General features: G+C 41.8%; 1 protein-coding gene across 1 annotated transcript in view; it reads left to right on the forward strand.

The window, feature by feature from the left end:
* TTC4 (tetratricopeptide repeat domain 4) overlaps positions 1-21,884 on the forward strand; it is a 31,883-nt gene extending 9,999 nt beyond the window's left edge. Inside the window, exons 6-10 of the mRNA XM_043575076.1 lie at positions 6,620-6,706; positions 8,730-8,947; positions 9,858-9,939; positions 18,204-18,286; positions 20,710-21,884. Of these exons, the coding sequence (XP_043431011.1) occupies positions 6,620-6,706; positions 8,730-8,947; positions 9,858-9,939; positions 18,204-18,286; positions 20,710-20,812 (573 nt within the window). The 3' untranslated portion in view covers positions 20,813-21,884. The remainder of the gene's footprint in view (positions 1-6,619; positions 6,707-8,729; positions 8,948-9,857; positions 9,940-18,203; positions 18,287-20,709) is intronic.

Below are 21,884 nucleotides of genomic sequence, written 5' to 3' on the forward strand. Positions count from 1 at the left end.
TATTATGATTTGAATAAATAAGAAATGGCATAAGACTGCCATAATGTAGTCTGCACACTGGGTAAAGCTCTTGAAAGAGCTTTTGTTGAACATTAAACAAAACCTTAAGCTTCTGCCAGCGTTGTATAACTCCCAGCTTTAAGACACCTATAACTTGCTGATGAAATGCTATTTCTGGCACATAGTAGCAACAGTGATGATAAAACAGTAATACTGGCAGAATACCATCAGTATGAAAAATAATGTCCAGCATTTAGATAGCATTTACTGGCTGTATCTTCCAGGTGCTATTTAAATATTTTTACTTAAATGAATTCATTTAAACCACACAACAACCCTACAAGGTAGGAACTATTCTGATTCACCTTTCAGGAGTAGGTAGCTAAAGCATAGAGATTAGGAACCTGCCTAAGTCACGTAGCTGTGGTGAAGCTGGGCGTCGGAGTCAGGCAGTCTGGGTCTAGAGTCCACGTGCTTAGTCCCTATGCGTCACTGCCTCGCATGTCTATTAATACAAAGCCAGAACTGGACTTCAAGTCTCCTGATTATTGTTCTAGGTCTGTCTGCACTGCTTATACTATGGAGGGGGAATTCTCAGTGCTATGGGAGCCTTCAGCTGGCCCTACAAAGGGGTAGGTTTTAGTCAAAGGTCATTCTGGACATATAAAATGATAGAAAAAGTAGATATCTGTTGACTCACATGGCTCAGTGACAGAATTCTGAACCTAGGTAACTGAGAGAATGTCTCGCAGGCTACTGTGTAAGGCCATAGCCAAGCTAATCCACAAAAAAACCCATAGTGGACCTAAATGAAAGCTGTAGGTTCTGTAGCACAGGCACAGTTAAAGGAATATTTCAGGGCTCCAAAGCCTGATATTGGGTATAGGTAACACTGCTTGCTGAGTATCAGGATTATTCTATATCTGAGTATCAACTAATTCTGGATTCCTATGTGCTTGGTGTACGCAACAGACCTCATATGGTGATGGTAAAATCAGACAAAACAGCCATCAATACCATCTGGTATTTATTACCAGAAATAAAGTATGGAATTTTTTATTTTTTATTTATTTTTTATTTTTATTTTTATTTTTTTTAACATTTACTCATTTTTGGGACAGAGAGAGACAGAGCATGAACGGGAGAGGGGCAGAGAGAGAGGGAGACACAGAATTGGAAACAGCCTCCAGGCTCTGAGCCATCAGCCCAGAGCCTGACGCGGGGCTCGAACTCACGGGCCGCGAGATCGTGACCTGGCTGAAGTCGGACGCTTAACCGACTGCGCCACCCAGGCGCCCCAGTATGGAATTTTTTAAATGATAAAAGCTTATCAAGAACATTTAACAATTCTAAATATGTATGTAAAGTAAGAAGAGCACTTCAAGATGCATGAAGCAAAAAAATTGATAAACAAGACAAATCTACAAATAGGTGTAGATGTCAACATCACTCAGTAATTGATAGAACAAGTAGATAAATTGGCAGAGAGAAGTGACATCAGCAAAAATGGCCAATTAAAGACGTGCTAAAATTCTTTACTTGATAAAAATGTATGGAAAACTGGCAAAATGGTCCGTCAACTTTTTCAGAACTCTGAAATGAGCCAAAGGCTTGCAGCAATCAGGGAGTGTTTATTCAGGAAAAGTGTCTGAACCTCCAGTAAGCAGAGCAAGCTTTGTGACATTTTTACTTACCCTGTTCCCATCTCCTATTCCCTATTTCCATTTCCCTACTACCACAGTAGCCTTGAAAGAATCATGGTGAAAATGAGCAGCTTGGCAGCCACCAGAGGAGGCAGATAGGATTAGAGCCCTTTCAAAGCCCCATTCCTAGAGAATTGTCATTATTTGACCATCTGGGTGGTTTCCAAGAAGACCCCACTCACCAGGCTGATTTAATTTAACTCATCTTCGAGCTGTCCCAGTATGAAAAGCTTTTGGGGTTGGGGGAGCTGGGTGGGAAGAAGGGGTGTGCCAGAAATAATTAGAAGGAATTAGTTAAGATTGCCACTGCCTGAGATAGTGCATAACAGGGCAAACGGTAGGCTTACCAGAATACTTAAAAGGAAAAGCTGGGAAATGAGATTCTGCAGGGGCTTTGAAAAGCTCCAACATATTCCTGAAGATCTACAAGGTCACATGTGTGTCCAGGGCTATGCATGTGCTCAGGAAAGATCTAAGAAGGCCCTTAGCTTTTACCTCTGGCTGACTTGGAGGCTCTGTGAAAGCTGTAAGGGAAGGCTAAGGCTGCATTGTAAACAGTGGGTGAGTGTTGAAGGTGTGCCACAATATGCACAGAGAGCCCTCCAGCAAAGAGTGGGAGACTTTTTGCCTTCAGGCGTTTAGGGAAATCTGTCCAATCATTAGCTGACCACTAAACTAACTATTCAGGGACTTTCATGTCACATAAAACAGAATACACGCTTTATAGAATTAGTTCAGGAAAGTAATTAAAACAATAGGAGAAGCAATATCAAAAACTGGAGGGGAAAGAGAGAGGAGAATGCAATTTCCAGAGTTGCCATATTGTATTATTTTAAATGTCTGGTTTTCAATACAAAATTACAAGACATGCAAAGAAATAAGAAAGTATGATCCATACACAGGAAAAAAAATCAATAGAAAATGTCCCTGAGGAAGCCCAGACATGAGACTTATAAAGACTTTAAACCAGCTCTTTCCAGTATGTTCTAGAACAAAAGAAGAACTAAAGAATTAAAAAAAAAAATGAGAACAATGTCTTACCAAATAGAGACTATCAATAAATTATAAAAAAGAATCAAATAGAAATTCTGTAGTTGAAAAGTATAACTGAAATGAAAAGTTCACTAAAGGGCTTAACAGCAGAACTGTGAAGATAGGTCAGTTGTGATCACCCAACGTGAGGAACAGAAAGAAGAATAAAGAAACATGAAGAGAGACTGAGCGGTGTGTTGGATGCCATCAAGTATATCATCATAGACGTGGGAGTCCCAGGACAGGAGAAAGTAAAAGAGACAAAAGAATACTTGAAGAGATAAAGCCAAAACTTCCAAGATTTGATAAAAAGCAGTTATCTACCCTTCTAAGAAGCTTAACAAACTCCAAGTAGGATCAACTTAAAGAAATCTGTACCTGGACATATCATAAACTGTTGAAAATCAAACACAAGAATGTTAAAAGCATCAAGGGAGAAGTGACTCTTCACGTATGAGAGAGCCTCAATAAAAGTAACAGCTGATTTCTCATCAGAAGCCACGGAAGCCAAAGGGTTCCATGGATTGTCATTCAAAGTGCTGAAAGAAAGACTGTCAACTAAGAACTCTATATCCAGCAAACCTATCCTTCAAAAAAGAAGAACACTCTTGATTTACAAATGATACAATCTTACATATAAAAAATCCTAAGGAATCCACTAAAAATCTATTGGAAGTAATAAATTAGTTTAGCAAGCTGTTGGTGAACATTCCAAATATGAAATTAAGAAAACAATTCCATCTATAATAGCAACAGAAAGAATAAAATATTTAGGAATAAATAAAGTAGCATAAAACTTATAATCCGAAAATATAAAACATTGTTTAAAGAAATTAAATATAAGAAAATAGGAAGACATTCATAAATCAGATCTTTTTTAAATTTTTTTGTTTATTTTTGATAGAGAAGAGTGTGAGAGTGGGAGGGACAGAGAGAGAGGGAGACACAGAACCCGAAGCAGGCTCCAGGCTCTGAGCTGTAGGCACAGAGCCTGATGTGGGGCGCAAACTCAACTAACCGTGAGATCATGACCTGAGCGGCAGTCAGATGCTTAACCGACTGAGACACCCAGGCACCCCTGAATCATCTTAATATTGTTAAGACGACAGTGCTCCCCAAATTGGTGTATAGATTCAACCCAGTGTGTATCAAATTTCTAACTGGCTGCTTTGCAGAATATTGACAGACTGATTCTGATATTCATTTGTAAATTCGAGGTACCCAGAATAGCCAAAAACAATCCTAAAAAGCATTAAGTTAGAGCACTGACACTTCCCAATTTCAAATCTTACTAAAATTTCAAATCTTACTACTGTAGTAATCAAGACATTGTGGTACTGGCAGAAGGACAGACCTATAGGTGTAACAGAATTGAGAGCTCAGAAGTAAACCCTCACATTCATGGACAGTTAATGTTCATCAAGGGTACCTAAACTATTCAATGGGAAGGAACAGTCTTGTCAATAAACGATGCTGGAACAACTGTATATCCCCATGCAAAGCATGAATTTGGACTCCTACCTCATTTCGTATGCAACATGGATCAAAGACCTAAATGGAAGAGCAAAGCTACAAAACTCTTTTTTTTTTTTTTTTTTTTTTTTTTTTAGAGAGGGCATGGGGAAGGGATGGGAGGTGGGGGACAGGGAGGTGGGAGAGAATCTCAAGGAGGCTTGGAGCTGTCAGCACTGAGCCTGATGTGGGGCTCAGTCTCATGAACTGAGAGATCACAACCTAGCTGAAATCAGGAGTCAGACACTTAACCAACTGAGCCACCCAGGCACCCCAAAGCTATAGAACTCTTAAAATGTTGGCATTAATCTTCATGACCTTGGATTAGGCAATGGTTTCTTAGATATGACACAAAAAGCACAAGAAACAACAAAATAGATAAACTGGACGTCATCAAAGGTAAAAACTATTGTGCTTCAGAGGCTACCATTGAGAAAGTGAAAAGACAGCCCACAGAATGGGAGAATATTTGTAAATCATGTATCTGTTAAGGGTTGTTTTTTTTTTTTTTTTTTAAGTTTTATCTGTTTTATTTTTGAGAGAGAGAGAGAGAGCGAGCAGGGGAAGGGCAGAGAAAGGGGGAGAGAGAGAATCCCAAGCAGCCTCCACACTGTCAGCACAGAGTCCGATGTGGTCTCAAACTTATGAACCATGAGATCATGACCTGAGCTGAAATGAAGATTTGGATCCTTAACCAACTGAGTCACCCAAGCGCCTCCTGTTAAGGGACATTATCTGGAATATATAAGGAACTCTTAACATCTCAACAATTAAAAGACAATCCAACTTTTTAAATGGGCAAAGGATCTGAACAGACATTTCTCCAAAGAGGGTACGTAATGGCCAAAAAGCATATGAAAGATGTTTAACATTGTTAATCATTAGGCAAATGTAAATCAAAACCACAATGAGATTCTGTTTCACACTGGGGTGGTTATCATTTTTTAATTAGTTAATCAATTTTGAGAAAGAGCACAAATGGGAGAAGGGAAGAGGGAGAGAGGGAGAGAATTCCAAGCAGGCTCCACACTGTAAGTGTGGAGCCCAGTGTGAGACTCAAACTCATGAACTACAAGATCATGACCTGAGCTGAAGTCAGACACTTAACTGACTGAGCCACCCAGGTACCCCTGGTTATGATTTTTTTTTTAGTTTTTTTTTTTTAACTTTTTTATTTATTTTTGAGACAGAGAGACAGAGCATGAACGGGGAGGGGCAGAGAGAGAGGGAGACACAGAATCCGAAGCAGGCTCCAGGCTCTGAGCTGTCAGCACAGAGCCCGACGCAGGGCTCGAACTCACGGACCATGAGATCGTGACCTGAGCTGAAGTCAGATGCTCAACTGACTGAGCCACCCAGGCGCCCCATGATTTTTTTTTTTTAAGGAAAATAAATGTTGAGAAGTATGAGGAGAAACTGAAACCTTTGTGTGTTGCTGGTGAGAATGTAAAATGACAGCCATTATGGAAAACCGCTTGGCAGTTCCTCAGAAAATTAACCACAAAATTAACATATGAACCAGCATTTGTGTTACTAGGCATATACCCAAAGAATTTGAAACAAATATTAAAATAAATACTTGTACATGCGCCACAACACTCCATTGTATTCCTGTAAATCAGAGTAAAAACAACAGGGGACAGAGTCTACATCATCCTTAATCATTCTCTGATGTGGACCAGACACTGTGATTGGGTGTAGCTCAACTGTAAAGGCATTGAATTGGACATAGTTTTTAGTGGTATCAGTGGGGTGGGGTACTCTGGATAGTGTAACCAAACTTCCTAACAGCAGAAAGGAGTTTTGCAGCTCTGTTGGCAGACTGGATTGGAGAAGGAATGGACAAGAGTTACCAGCCATTGTTAGCCTTTGTGGGGCTTTTGTGGGGAGGCTGAGGTATGGTTGGTACTATATTTTAGGTCAGAGGTCAGCAAACTAGCCAAATCCAGCCTTTGGCCAGTTCTTATACATTCTGTGAACTAAGGATGTTTTCACATTTTTAAAGAATTCTAAGCACCTAGACATGTGCTTTTAAAGTTTAATTAATTAGCTAATTAATTAATTTAGAGAGGGAGAGAGAGAATCCTAAGCAGGCTCCACACTATCAGTGCAGAGCCCAGTGTGGCGCTTGAACTCATGAACTGTGAGATATGACCTGAGCTGAAATCCAGGAGTCAGATGCTTAACTGAGCCAGCCAGGCACCCCAGATGTGTGCTTGTGAAATGTTTATTGAACTGAATCAGGCCGCTGGTATTGCTTGACACAGGAGCCTGGGTTGGATACATACCAAAGATCATAATTAAGAAGCAGGCTGGGGTAACAGAAGAGGAAGCAAGTTCCCTAAGATGATGGATCTCAATTTCATTTTTAGAGAACTGAACAGAGGGATATAAGAAAAGCAAAGATGAAAGAAAAGAAGGAGCAGAATCATAATAAGGCTTTACTCCAGGCCGTCAAGGTGAGTGCTCAAACGTCAGGCCCGTATGGTCTTGCTAAATCCACTGATCCTCAAGCTTATTGGGAACCTTTCTTGGGATGCTTTACCTGAATTTGTTCATTTTCTTTCTGCTTTGGTGAAGCAGTGTGGTGAAGGGGCTCTGGAGTCCCATCCCCCGAGGTCAGTCAGCTCTCCTGCTTGTGTACATGTGTTGATCTCAGGTAATCTATACTGAATAGTTGCTATGGGTTAAGCAGTATTTAATCTTCACAGTAGCCTTTTGAGATAGATCTTCCATCTGCTGCTTTGCTAGATGATGATCTTGTCTCAGAGCTGAAGAAACCTTGCACAGCTGATGTGTATCAGAGCCAGGTCCTTGCTCTGAGCCATTGCATCCTGAGAGAGTCTGAATTTTTAGGAAGCTGCTCCTTTATAACAAAAAGATTTGACCCTGTCCTTTCTTCCCTGCATTTTAAATGGATGTAGTCTGAGCCAAACCATGTTTTCACCTGGATACCTAGCAAGGCACCTGTAGAGGTTTGGCTTGCTTGGTCTTCACAAGGGAGAGGATACCCGCCATGAGATTGTGGAGTAGGCCCTTGGTTTCATTTTTTGTTGAGTTAAATTATGCACCATTAAAGTTACTTACTTGGGGCGCCTGGGTGGCTCAGTCTGTTGAGCGTCCGACTTCAGCTCAGGTCATGATCTCGTGGTTCGTGAGTTCGAGCCCCACGTTGGGCTCTGTGCTGACAGCTCAGAGCCTGGAGCCTGCTTCGAATTCTGTGTCTCCCTTTCTCTCTGCCCCTCCCCTACTCATGCTCTGTCTCTGTCTCTCAAAAATAAATAAATGTTAAAAAAAAAAAATAAAGTTACTTACTGACTTTGAGACCCTCATACTAAGATGCACTCCACTAGTCCCTCCCCCACAACAAGCAATCTGCTAATACCTGTTAACAGAATGTAATACTCTAGATTCTCCAGCTAATCATCCATAGTGAGGGATGTGGTCATATTTTAAAATAAAATGTAGAATATTGCAATGCCCAGACATTTGTATACAGACCTGATTTCGACTCTCTCCTTTAGTCTGACCCTGCATCTTAAGCTTCAGTGTTCATAAGAATTGCTCTAACAGTTGTATACACAGAACCATATTTTACCAATGGTTTAAAACTGGGGTCAGCAGACTGCAACCAGTGGATCACATCCCTGCCTATTTGTTTATGTGTCACATATGGCTGTTTTCACACTACAGTGGCAGAGTTGAGTAGGTAATTTCAACAGAGACCATTTGGCTCAGAAAGCCTAAAATATTTCTGTCTGATCCTTTAAGGAAAAGTTTGCCAACCCCTGATGTAGGAGATACTAAAAGTAACTTGGATCGCATGTAACTTTCCCTGCGTGTGCTAGCCTCCACACACATACATAAAGAGGCAACTCTTCTGTTCAGACCTTTGATTTATCTTTATTTCCACGAGACAGCCAAGATTAAGTCAGTGTGCATTATTTTTAGTATTCTATGTCCTAGCTAAACCAACACACTTACCATTTTTGTATATGCCTGCTCTTGATCTTTTCTGTGCCTTTATATATGCTGTTCCTTGGGGTGGAATGACCTATCCTCCCCGCAGCCCCTGCCCAACTTCTCTGCCTTTCATAGTCATTGCTCAGGACCCAGCATACCCCAGTCATCTCCAGCCCCCAGGCTAAATTAATTATTGATGGTCTGCATTTCTGCAACTCCACTTCTTACCTTATATTGTACTTATTTCCATAGCTCTGTGCCCACTAGACCACAAGCAGGGTCTTGAGGGCAGGAACCATATCTAGCTTGTCTCTGTGACACAGGGTCCAGCATGTGGTCCAGCACCTGGTCAAGGTGAGTTCTCCCTGCTGTGCCAAGCCTCAGGGGTAATGAAGATGAATCCTGTGTAGAGCTGGCCCTCAGGAAGCTCACAGTTTGATGGTTTCCCTGTTATTGAAATGGTCTTGGATCCTTCCACACGATAAGGTTTGTGTGTGTGTTTTTATGTTTTTAATCCAGGCTAGGAACATCAAGCTAGTCTCTGAAGCTACCAGTGAGGATGAAGATTCAGACTCAGAAGATCTAGGTGAGCTTTCCCTGGATCGGCTCAGCTCGGAGAACCGCTATGGAGCCAGGCTGAGTGTAGATGAGCAGGGCAGGTTAAGCTGGCCCGTGCTCTTTCTGTACCCAGAGCACACCCAGTCGGACTTCATCGCTGCTTTTCACGAGGACTCCAGGTATTTACTTGCCCAAGAGCCCTTTGTTCTTGCTTGCGTGCTCTTTCCCTGCTGTCTCGGCAGAGGAAATTTTTGGTTGAGGAGGTCCGAGTATAGTTTAGAGGGTTAACAGTCTGGTTTGTCATAATCTCTCTATCCTGGAGCTCATTTCTCCCTTCACTAACTATAACTAGCTTTGTAGTGACAGACACAGGTCGCACTGTTGTCTAGACTGGGCTAACAAGCAGAGCACAGAAGAGTTTGCCAAGCCCTAATACATATCTCTGGTGAGATAGGAAGTCATTGTAGATAGTATATGCATGGTAACTGAAGTGTGTATCTCTGGTGAGATAGGAAGTCATTGTAGATAGTATATGCATGGTAACTGAAGTGTGTATTAGGAAAAATATAACTAGCAGTTTTAACATGTGATTTCATAGGGTTAATGCTTAGAATGCAGCTAAATGTAAGGTATGTTGTTAACCCTGAGTTAGTTTAAAGAAAATTACTGTCATCTAATAGGATAAGTGAGGGCTGCCTGGGTGGCTTAGTTGGTTAAGTGGCCAACTCTTGATTTCGGCTCAGATCATAATCTTGCGGTTGGTTTGTGGGTTCAAGCCCCAAGTCAGGCTCCGTGCTGACAGCATGGAGTCTGCTTGGGATTCTCTCTCTCCCTCTTTCTCTTTCCCTCCTTCACGTACTCGTTTTTTCTCAAAAATGAATGAATAAACTTGGGGAAAAAAAAAAAAGGACGAGTGATACACATACACATTTTGGCTTAAGCCAGATGGCTTGGGATCAGAATGGCTTGGGCCTGCATTTCATATTTTATACATTTTTGATACCTCTATGTATGGGTGTCCAGGGCCTGTGATGTAGGAAAATAGATCATGAGTTACTGATACCCAGAAAGTACATGTTATATCCTTAGGTTTATTGATCATCTGATGGTGATGTTTGGTGAAACACCCTCTTGGGACTTAGAGCAAAAATACTGCCCTAATAATTTAGAGGTAAGAGATGTTTTACCTTGTTCCTATATGGGATTTTGGGAGGGGGGGGTAGGTTTTTACTGCCTTTAGAAAAAATTGTGTCAAATTATACAGAACATAAAATTCATTATTTGAACCAACGCATACTTTTGTAGCATGAAGTACATTTAATTTACATGGTTGTGCAACCATCCCCACCATCCATCTTCATTTCATCATCCCAAACTGAAACATTGGACCTGTTAAACAGTAACTATTTTCTCCTCCAGCCCCTGGCAACCACCATTCTACTTTCTCTTTCTATGAATGTGACTACTCTAGGAACCTTCTATAAGTAGAACCATACACTATTTGTCTTTTTCTGTCTGGCTTATTTCATTAGCATAATGTCTTCAGGGTTCATCCATATTGTACCCTGTGTCAGAATTTCTTTCCTTTTTAAGGTTGAATAATACTCCATTGTTGAGACCTTTTTATTATTTTTGTTTTATTTTTTTATTATTTTTTGAGTGTGTATATGTGTATTTTTTAATTTACATCCAAGTTAGCTAGCATATAGTGCAACAATGATTCCTAGAGTAGATTCCTTACTGCCCCTTACCCATTTAGCCCATCCCCCCTCCAACAACCCCTCCAACAACCCTCAGTTCTCCATATTTATGAGTCTCTTCTGTTTTGTCTCCCTCCCTGTTTTTATATTATTTTTGTTTCCCTTCCCTTATGTTCATCTGTTTTGTCTCTTAAAGTCCTCATATGGGTGAAGTCATATGATATTTGTCTTTCTCTGACTCGCTAATTTCACTTAGCATAATACCCTCTAGTTCCGTCCACATAGTTGCAAATGGCAAGATTTCATTCTTTTTGATTGCTGAGTAGTACTGCCAGGGTACTCCATACACACACACACACACACACACACACACACACACACCACACTTTATCCATTCATCCATCGATGGACATTTGGGCTCTTTCCATACTTTGGCTATTGTTGATAGTGCTGCTATAAACACTGGCCAACTAATATAAATATAAAGGGTGCACATGTAAAGGGGTGCATGTGTCCCTTCAAAACAGCATACCTGTAGCCCTTGGATAAATACCTTGTAGTGCGATTGCTGGGTTGTAGCCTAGTTCTATTTTTAATTTTTTTGAGGAACCTCCATATTGTTTTCCAGAGTAGCTGCACCAGTTTGCATTCCCACCAGCAGTGCAAAAGAGATCCTCTCTCTCTGCATCCTCTCCGACATCTGTTGTTGCCTGAGTTGTTAATGTTAGCCATTCTGACAGGTGTGAGGTAGTATCTCATTGTGGTTTTGATTTGTATTTCCCTGATGATGAGTGATGTGGAGCATTTTTTCATATGTTGACTGGCCATCTGGATGTCCTCTTTGGAGAAGTGTCTATTCATGTCTCTTGCCCATTTCTTCATTGGATTATTTGTTTTTTGGGTGTTGAGTTTGATAAGTTCTTTATAGATTTTGGATACTAACCCTTTATCTGATATGTCATTTGCAAATATCTTCTCCCATTCTGTCGGTTGCCTTTTAGTTTTGCTGATTGTTTGCTTCGCTGTGCAGAAGCTTTTTATTTTGATGAGGTGCCAATAGTTCATTTTTGCTTTTGTTTCCCTTGCCTCCGGAGACGTGTTGAGTAAGAAGTTGCTGCAGCCAAGGTCAAAGAAGTTTTTGCCTGCTTTCTCCTTGAGGATTTTTATGGCTTCCTGTCTTATATTTAGGTCCTTGATCCATTTTGAGTTTATTTTTGTGTATGGTGTGAGAAAGTGGTCCAGGTTCATTTTTCTGCATGTCGCTGTCCAGTTTTCCCAGCACCACTTGCTGAAGAGACTGTCATTATTCCATTGGATATTCTTTCCTGCTTGGTCAAAGATTAGTTGGCCATACATTTGTGGGTCCATTTCTGGATTCTCTATTCCATTGATCTGTGTGTCTGTTTTTGTGCCAGTACTGTACTATCTTGATGATTATAACTTTGTAATACAGCTTGAAGTCCAGGATTGTGATACCTCCTGCTTTAGTTTTCTTTTTCAAGATTGCTTTGGCTGTTCGGGGTATTTTCTGGTTCCATACACATTTTAGGATTGTTTGTCCTAGCTCTGTGAAGAATGCTGGTATTATTTTGGTAGGTATTGCATTGAATATGTAGATTGCTTTGGGTATTGACATTTTAACATATTTGTTCTTCCTATCCAGGAACATGGAATATTTTTCCATTTTTTTTATGTCTTCTTCAATTTCTTTCATAAGCTTTCTATAGTTTTCAGTGTATAGATTTTTTACCTCTTTGGTGTTAGATTTATTCCTAGGTATTTTATGGGTTTTGGTGCAATTGTAAACGGGATCGATTCCTTGATTTCTCTTTCTGTTGCTTCATTGTTGGTGTATAGAAATGCAACCCATTTCTATGCATTGATTTTATAGCCTGCAACTTTGTTGAATTCATGAATCAGTTCTAGCAGTTTTTTTGGTGGAATCTTTTGGGATTTCCATATAGAGTGTCATGTCATCTGCGAAGAGTGAAAGTTTGACCTCCTCCCGGCCAATTTGGATGCCTTTTATTTCTTTGTGTTGTCTGACTGCTGAGGCTAAGACTTCTGATACTATGTTGAATAACAGTGGCAAGATTGGATATCCCTGTCTTGTTCCTGATCTCAGGGGGAAAGCTCTCAGTTTTTCCCCACTGAGGATGATATTGGCATTGGGTCTCTCATATTATGACTTTTATGATCTCAAGGTATGATCCTTCTATCCCTGCTTTCTTGAGGGATTTTAATTAAGAAAGAATGCTGTATTTTGTCAAATGCTTTTTCTGCATCTATTGAGAGGATCATGTGGTTCTTGTCCTTTTATTGACGTGATGAGTCACATTGATTGTTTTGTGGATATTGAACCAGCGCTACATCCCAGGTATAAATCCCACTTGGTCGTGGTGAATAATTTTTTTAATGTATTGTTGGATCCAATTGGCTAATATCTTGTTGAGGATTTTTGCATCCATGTTCATCAGGGAAATTGGTTTATAGTTCTCCTTTTTAGTGGGGTCTTTGTCTGGTTTTGGAATCAAGGTAATGTTGGCTTCATAGAAAGAGTTTGGAAGTTTTCCTTCCATTTCTATTTTTTGGAGCAGCTTCAAGAGAATAGGTGTTAACTCTTCCTTAAATGTTTGGTAGAATACCCCTGGAAGGCCATCTGGCCCTGGACTTGCTTTTTGGGTGATTTTTGATTACTAATTTAATTTCTTTACTGGTTATGGGTCTGTTCAGATTTTCTATTTCTTCCTGTTTCAGTTTTGGTAGTGTATATGTTTCTGGGAATTTGTCCATTTCTTCCAGATTGCCCATTTTATTGGCATATAATTGCTCATAATATTCTCTTATTGTTTTTATTTCTCCTGTGTTGGTTATGATCTCTCCTCTTTCATTCTTGATTTTATTTATTTGGGGCCTTTTTCTCTTTGATCAGACTGGCTAGTGGTTTATCAGTTTTGTTAATTCTTTCAAAGAAACAGCTTCTGGTTTCATTGATCAGTTCTGTTTTTGGTTTTGATAGCATTAATTTCTGCTCTAACCTTTATTATTTCCTGTCTTCTGCTGGCTTTGGGTTTTATTTGCTGTTCTTTTTCTAGCTCTTTAAGGTGTAAGGTTAGGTTGTGTATCTGAGAGCTTTCTTCCTTCTCTAGGAAGGCCTGGATTGCTATACACTTCCCTCATATGACTGCCATTGTTGCATCCCAGAGGTTTTGGGCTGTGGTGTTTTCATTTTCATTGGTTTCCATGTACTTTTTAATTTCCTCTTTAACTTCTTGGTTAGCCCATTCATTCTTTAGTAGGATGTTCTGTAGTCTCCAATATTTGTTATCTTTCCAAATTTTTTTTTGTGGTTGATTTTGAGTTTCACAGCGTTGTGGTCTAAAAATGTGCACGGTATGATCTCAGTCTTTTTGTAATTGTTGAGGGCTGATTTGTGTCCCAGAATGTGATCCATTCTGGAGAATTCCATGTGCACTGGAGAAGAATGTGTAGTCCACTGCTTTAAGATAAAATATTCTGAATATATCTGTTAAGTCCATCTGGTCCAGTGTGTCATTCAATGACATTGTTTCCTTGTTGATTTTCTGTTTATTTTATTTATTTTAAAAAAAAAAAATTTTTTTTTTCAACGTTTATTTATTTTTGGGACAGAGAGAGACAGAGCATGAACGGGGGAGGGGCAGAGAGAGAGGGAGACACAGAATCGGAAACAGGCTCCAGGCTCTAGGCTCTGAGCCATCAGCCCAGAGCCTGATGCGGGGCTCGAACTCACGGACCACGAGATCGTGACCTGGCTGAAGTCGGACGCTTAACCGACTGCGCCACCCAGGCGCCCCTTGATTTTCTGTTTAGATGATCTACTGCTGTAGGTGGGGTGTTGAAGTCCCCCACTATTATGGTATTATTATCAGTGCGTTTATGTTTGTGATTGATTTATATATTTGGGTGCTTCTACATTTGGCACAAATGTTTACAATTGTTGGGTCTTTTTGGTGGAAGAACCCTTAATTATGATAGAATGCCCTTCTTCATCTCTTGTTACAGTCTTTTTTTTAAAGTGTAGATCGTCCGATGTATGTATGGGTACTTCTTTTGTCGACCATTAGCATGATAGATGGTTCTCCATCCCTTTACTTTCAATCTGAAGGTATCTTTAGGTCTAAAGTGGGTCTCTTGTAAACAGCATATAGATGGTTCTTGTTTTCTTATCCATTCTTTTACCCTATGTCTTTTGATTGGAGCATTTAGTCCATTGACATTTATTTTATTTTTTCCTGGTGGAGAAGGGAGACAGGCCCATTGACATTTAGAGTGAGTACTGAAAGGTATGAATTTATTGCCATTATGTTTCTTGTAGAGTGGGAGTTTCTGGTGATGTTCTCTGGTCCCTTCTAGTCTTTGTTGCTTTTGGTCTCCCCCACACCCCCACCCATCTTTTCTCCCCTCAGAGAGTTCCCCTTAAAATTTCTTGCAGGGCTGGTTTAGTGGTCATAAACTCATTTAATTTTTGTTTGTCTGGGAAACTTTCAATCTCTCCTTCTATTTGGAATGACAGCCTCGGTGGATAAAGAGTTCTTGGCTGCATATTTTTCTGATTCAGCACCTTGAATATATCCTGCCACTCCTTTCTGGACTGCCAAGTTTCTCTGGATAGGTCTGTTGCAAACCTGATCTGTCTTCCCTTGTAGGTTAAGGACTGTTTTTTCCTTGCTGCTTTCATGATTCTTCTCTTGCCTGAGTATTTTGTGAATTTGACTGTGATATGCCAGTTGATGGTTGGTTTTTGTTGAATCTAATGGGATTCCTCTGTGCTTTCTGGATTTTGATGTCTGTGTCTTTCCCCATGTTAAGGAAGTTTACTGCTATGATTTTTTCACATAACCCTTCTACCCCTATTTCTCTCTCTTCCTCTTCTGGGAGCCCTATGATTGTGATGTTGTTCCTTTTTAATGAGTCACTGATTTCTCTAATTCTTAAATCATGCACTTTTGCCTTAGTCTCCCACTTTTTTTCTGCTTCATTGTCCATAAATTTGTCCTCTGTATCACTAATTCACTGCTCTGCCTCATCCATCCTTGCCACTGTGGCATCGATTTGAGATTGCAGCTCAGTTACAACATTTTTTATTTCATCCTGACTGGCTTTTACTTCTTTTATCACCCCAGAAAGGGATTCTAATCTATTTTCGACCCCTAGTATTCTTATTATCATGATTCTACATTCTGGTTCAGACATCTTGCTTGTATCTGTGTTAAGTCCCTGGCTGTCATTTCTTCCTCCTCTTTCTTTTGGGGTGAATTCCTTCTTTTTGTCATTTTGATGGCAGAAAAGGAATTAATAAGGTCAAAAAAATTATAATTAAAAAATTAAAAACAACACACACACACACAAATTCAAATAAATGATGCTAGATCCTAGGTGTGTTTCAGTCTGGTTGTTGAAAGATTACAGAAAAAAGGGAAAAAGGGGAAAAAAGAAAAAAAAAAAGGAAACGTTTGAAAATTTGAAAAAAATGAATACAGTGAAATAGAAAAAAATGAAATAAGTAAAATAGAATTTGAAAAATTTACAAAAACGTAAAAAATATAGTAGAAAAAAATTAAAAGAAAATATTTTCAATAAAAATTGAAAATAATAAATTTTTTCTCTTTATTCAAGAAAAAGAAACAAAAAGGAAAAAAGAAAATTGAATAGATGGACCAATGAACAGACTGAAATACTATTGAAATTACATCATTTTCCCCTAGAAGTCAAACTATGAAGCAATTTATAGTCCATAAACTAAGCAGGCAGACACACTTGTAGTGTTCCTGAAGAGTAAGGTTGGCCCAGTTGGGCGGGGCTTAGGGTAATGGTTCTGTTCCCCACTAGATGTCGCTGTTTAGCTTACTGGGGTGGATTGTTGTGGTGCTTGTAGGTATGTGCATGTGTGGGAGGGGTGAAAGGCAGCTACCCTGTCTCTAGTATCGGAACTCTGTTCTCCCCAATCATCAATTGTGCACCTGACCTTTGTCATGGGCTTCCGTCCACTCCCTGCTTTTATACTGTCCATGACCAAGCCCCAGGCAACACCTCCCTCCTGAGTTTTATCTCAGATGCAGCTGTTTTCCCTGACCCCTTATTTCTGAGGGACTGCGGCTTTGACCTGTTCTGCCCCTCTGCAAGAGGGTCTCACTGAGCAAGGGCCAGGTGCCCGCCCCCAGGAATGTTCATGGGACTGTGCTGCTAATGCCAAGAGACTGCGTCTGGGTGCCGGCCCGCCCCAGAAAATGTTCACGCAATCATGTAGCAGCAGCAGCATTTCAGGGATTATGGAAAATCGCAATACATATCTGGCACCGGGCTTCACCCTTAACGACTTTGTTCCAGCACCAGCAAATGTGGTTGTTCTCCGGGGTCTGCTGGCCCAAGGACCCCCGGGCCTCACTCTGCCTCTGGGGATTTGCCCTTCCCACCAGAGCACTGTCAGGTATCAAGCTGCGGACTTTGAGACTCTGTGCTCCCCCTGTTTATATAGAGTCTTAGTAGAATTTAAACTCCCTCCTTTTTTCTCTTTTTAGTTCAGTCCCTGCAGCTCTTTCCACTTTCTCTCCAGCTGCTTTTTTTGGGGGTGGGGAGTGGGAGGTGCTTTTCCCATACTCTCCCTCTGTCTCCGTCCTCTTACCACAAGCAAAAATAGCTCCCTGTCCTCCGTGGCTTCTCTCTCCCCCAGTTAACCTTTCTGTGCCATGTACCTGCTGAGTTCTGTGGTTCAGGTTGTGCAGATTGTTGTGTTAATTCTAAAATCAGTTTTCTAGGTGTGCAGGATGGTTTAGTGTTGATCTGGCTGTATTTCATGGATGCGAGATGCAAAAACAACTTCCATGTTCTTCTGCCGTCTTGGCTCATTATTTTTTTAAATCACAGCTTAGGGTACAAAGATTTTGTCTTCTAACCATTTGAGAGTAAGATGCCAACTGATGCCCCATTGCCCCTAAATACTTAAGCATCATTTCCCTACAGACAAGGATATTTTCCTTCATAATCCCAACCAACCACCAATATCAGGAAATTAGTTTGATACATTAGTTCTGATTGTGACACCCCATCTCAGCTGTCCCCAGGACACCCTTCTCATCCCACATGGGCTCTGACACCTCATCTTGGACAGCTGTCCTAAAAGGTAGCCCTTATCACCTGGGTTAGGCTGGCCAGCTCCCAGCAAGCTTGCCCTCCACTGGCTGGGCTCACTCCCAGCCAGCCCGTCACTCCCTCACTCCCTGCCAGCCCTCCTATGCAGACATCTTCCTAACCCTCTGTGGGCTTTGACACCTGCACAGGGCCGTCCCGTGTGGACATCCTTCTCATCCTCCTCATCCTCCTCGGGCTGTTCCCCTGCTTTGGGCTACTGTGCCTTTTTTCCCCCATATCTAAGAGGTCTAGGACTGATTGCTAGGGAAGCAAAGGCTCACAGGCCTGGCCTTGAATCTTGGTTTGTTTACTAGCTGAGTGTTGTTAATGAATCATTTTTCTCCCCTGATCCTTGGTTCTGTCTTTGGAAAAAAGTGGATCCGGTAATATCTTTCTTGGTGTTATGGGCAAAGACTGAGTGCTTTACATTCCACAACTCTATAGAAGAGTCATTCAACTAATAACAGTTGCCTTCTCTTTAGCTTTTCACTAGACTTGGCCTCAACATGTCTAGTGCTGCTGAGGCCCTCTGTGTCTGATTCCTGCACCTTTATTCTTCTTGCAGATCTACTTTGAGGATGATGGTGGGACAGAACTCTACCGGGTGCCTCTCAAGAGCACCCTGTTGCACGTGCTGCAGCACCCCAGGTGAGCCACCTTCATGAGGCTGAGTAGACCAGGGAAGGTTAGGCACCATCCCAGGGATACAGCCAGGTTCTCATTGCACTGCTAATTGCCTTGTACTGCTTTCCCTACTGCCCTGGACATAAAACTGAGATGGCAGCCATGGAGACTGGTTCAGGTCATTGGCCAAATAGGCTTCAGTGTGACTCTGCTCATTACACCGCAGCCAGGACACCCTCAGACTGGGAGAAGCGAATGGTGCTGGTCTGAGAAGGGACAAGCTGCCTGGCTTTTGTACCTGAAAACAGCAGGGTTGGCGCTCTTTTCCTAATTGTGCCCGTGTCCCCTGATACTGTTATATGGAAAAGAACATTGGTTCTTCAAGTCAAGACACCATCATTTACGAGCTGTGGGACTGTAAGCACATACTTCCTCCCTGAGGAGGTTTCCTCATCTTTAGACTGGGGCTGATAATTCTTGCCTACATTTGTCTCAGGTACTTGAGAGCCAGCAAGAGAGTAGGAGTCACAGTAGTTTTGTAAACTGTAAAGGGCAGTCTTGTTGTAAGTGCGTCTTTGTTAGTAGCTGTGGCAGCCAGTTGGATTTGGCTTCTGTTTGTTCAGCTTTAGGGTGTTCTGGACTATGAGGGAATCCCCTGGGTAGATTTGAGAATTGACTCTTGGACTATTTTTCCCTAAGCTTTGAGCAAAGCAAATGTCTTGCATTTAGGCTAAAGAAGCCCACTGTGTTGGACATGAGGGTGGTTGGGTGTGCTGAGAAAGAGGCTGGAAAGCTGGGTTGGAGCCATGCATGAAGGCCTTGAATGCTCTGTTCCAGAACATACTTTATCCTGATCGTGGTGCATGGAGCCACAGGGGATGTTTAGGTAAAACAGAGTAGTGTACAGATCATATGTACTATTTGATGGTGAGGCAGGAGGTAAGGGGTGGATTGTAGAGAGATTTCAGAGGCAAACTGGGTAAGAATTGGTAATGTGGTGACTAACTCAGTAGTGGGGATCTGGCTGGTCTTGATGTTTCTGCTTTGGGTTGGCAGGTGAAGATTTCTTCAGATAATGATATGACTTCTCTTGGCAAGTGGTGTTTTTGTTTTTATTTTTGTTTTTTGATGTTAAATCTCTCTTCCAGTCCATAGACAATTTTTGAGCTATTCCTTTTTTCCATTATTAGCAAATTACTACCACAAATTTCTTTAAATGGGCTTCACACTTAGCACGGAGTGTGGGGCTTGAACTCAACGACCCTGAGATCAAGGCCAGAGCTGAGGTAGAGTTGGATGCTTAAATGACTGAGCTACCCAGGTGCCCATTACCACATTTCTTTAAAGGCCTGAGGTCCGCTCTCTCCCCATCTCCAAAAAAGCTAAACAAAGCAGATCTGTAAAGGAAAGCCAATCTCATGCTTCTTAGAAAATGTAAATGCTGTTGGAAATGTTTACTTTTTAAATGATTGGCATAGGCAAGAGGCTACCCAGGATAGGTTTTGAGTAATTTCAGACGTTGAACCGGGTGAGCCAAAATATATAGACCCCTCTGTCCAGATCCAAGCACATTGGGTAATGCTAATACCCCTCAGTCTGGGAGGCCGAGGCCTTGCCCACCTCTCTAACCTGCCCCACTCTGCTTGCTTTATGCCCCAACAACAGCAAATGCTGTGGTGACCTGCACCTCCTGACGTTTGCTCCCCCATGTCCCATCACAACTACCCCTTTTCTAAATTAAAGTACACATGGACACAGCATCTTCCAGGAAGCTTTTCCTGATTCCCCTTTCCTATAGAGGGCATCATGCCCTTTGGGTTAATGCTGTATCTCACAAATGCTTCTGTGATTGTCTTGCTGTCATTAACTATTTCTCTCTCTCCCTTCAGAACTTGAGCATGGGATGGTTTTTGTTTTTGACTATTTCGAGACAGAGAGCATGAGGCCGGGCAGGGAGAGAGAGAATCCCAAGCAGGCTCTGTGCTGTTAGTGCAGAGCCTGATGTGGGGCTCGATCCCACAAACTGTGAGATGATGCCCTGAGCTGAAATCAAGAGTCAGACGCTCAACTGACTGAGCCACCTAGGCGCCCCTTGTTTTCTAATCTCATTTCAGCACAGAGCCCAACTTACCCTGGGCACACACTGTTGAGTGAGTGAATGAATGAATTTGAATGAATGAAAGTTTGCTCTTATAGTCTTATTTGATGTTTAGCCACAGGCATGCATGATGCTAGAGGACTGGTCCAAAGGTTCTGGCTAGGTTGTAAGAGGGAGAGGGTCATGCTAATTTGCCAGATATGTAAACAACCAAACGAATAAATGTGCTAAACTTGCATTTTAATGTTGACTCACACCCAAAGGTTCACCTTGAATGTTGTTGGGAAGGTGCATGGGTGATTAAGATTGCAGTTCAATTAACCCTTCTCTTCTGTTGTGTTCACTGCAGGTACTTTGTAAAAGCCCTGATACCAGCATTTTTGGTCTGTGTAGGAGCCTCTGGTTTTTCTAAGAATTACGTCCGGGGGAAAAAGGTGCATCAGGTAAAGTGACTGAGCCAGGCCCCTGGATCTCATCCCTCACTCTCCTCTGCCTGGAATCATCTGAACCCAACACTTTATTTCTGCCACCCTGGGGACAGTCCTTCCATGCATCATGGTGGGGGAAGAGCTGCTGACTTCCCTGAACTACATCCTCTTTGCTCAGTGCCAAGTTCCAGCTGGTCTCTACTCTCCTCTGTTGACACAAAATTGTACCTTGGTCATGGCATCCTTGGAGTCACTGTGAGCTGTGTTACCATCAGCCTCCATTCCCTGAAGGGACCATCTTACCATTACCACAGGAACTGACCTGAGGAAGTACTGACCTGTAGACACAGGCTCAGGATCCAGTGCCATGGTTCTGGACCTTAGTGGTGTTGGCAGCCTCAGAGAAGCTCTCTCTCAAACCACGCGAGTAATTTTAAGGCATTCAAGCTTAGAGACTCCAGCCTGCAGGTATTTCATGAGCAGAGAGGCTTGCTGTATGGGGACGGTAGACCCTTGGAGTGAGATGGGGTCAGGAAAGCCAGTTCCTGTTTCTGCACCTGTAAAGACCTATCAATGGGTCCAAAACCCCTAAAAAGTTGACCAGTTTTTCTGACCTGTATGGTAGGGAGAACTGTGACAGACTTGTTCCCCTTCAGTGTTCAGATTTTAGGATCTTGCGCCTCTTAAAAACCTTTGCAGTTGAGTCATTGTCATAGGTTGTATGTTTGTCTATAGCCATTTGCCTCCTGCTCCCTAGAGGGTAGTACATGGCCTCACCTGCAGCCCTGTGATGTCTTGCAGTACCTACTCCACCCACCAGGGGATGCAGAGGGATGTGGGTGGACATGTCCAGACAGAAGGTTGGTAAGTTCATGTGCTTTTCCTTCTGTCGTGAACATATTTCCCAGGTAGGGGCTCTTCCATCAGCCTGGGTACCAGAATGGCAAGACACGTGGAGCAGAGCTGAAGCAACTGGCCTGTAGAGTCGATCGTAACGTGAACTAGAAATAAATGTTGTTGTAGTAGTAAGCAGTTTGTTACTATAGCAAAGCTAAATAATACATCATTAAACTGAAACCTGCTGCTGTCCTCAAAA

This window comes from Prionailurus bengalensis, chromosome C1 (assembly GCF_016509475.1).
Source record: "Prionailurus bengalensis isolate Pbe53 chromosome C1, Fcat_Pben_1.1_paternal_pri, whole genome shotgun sequence".
Lineage (NCBI taxonomy): Eukaryota > Metazoa > Chordata > Mammalia > Carnivora > Felidae > Prionailurus > Prionailurus bengalensis.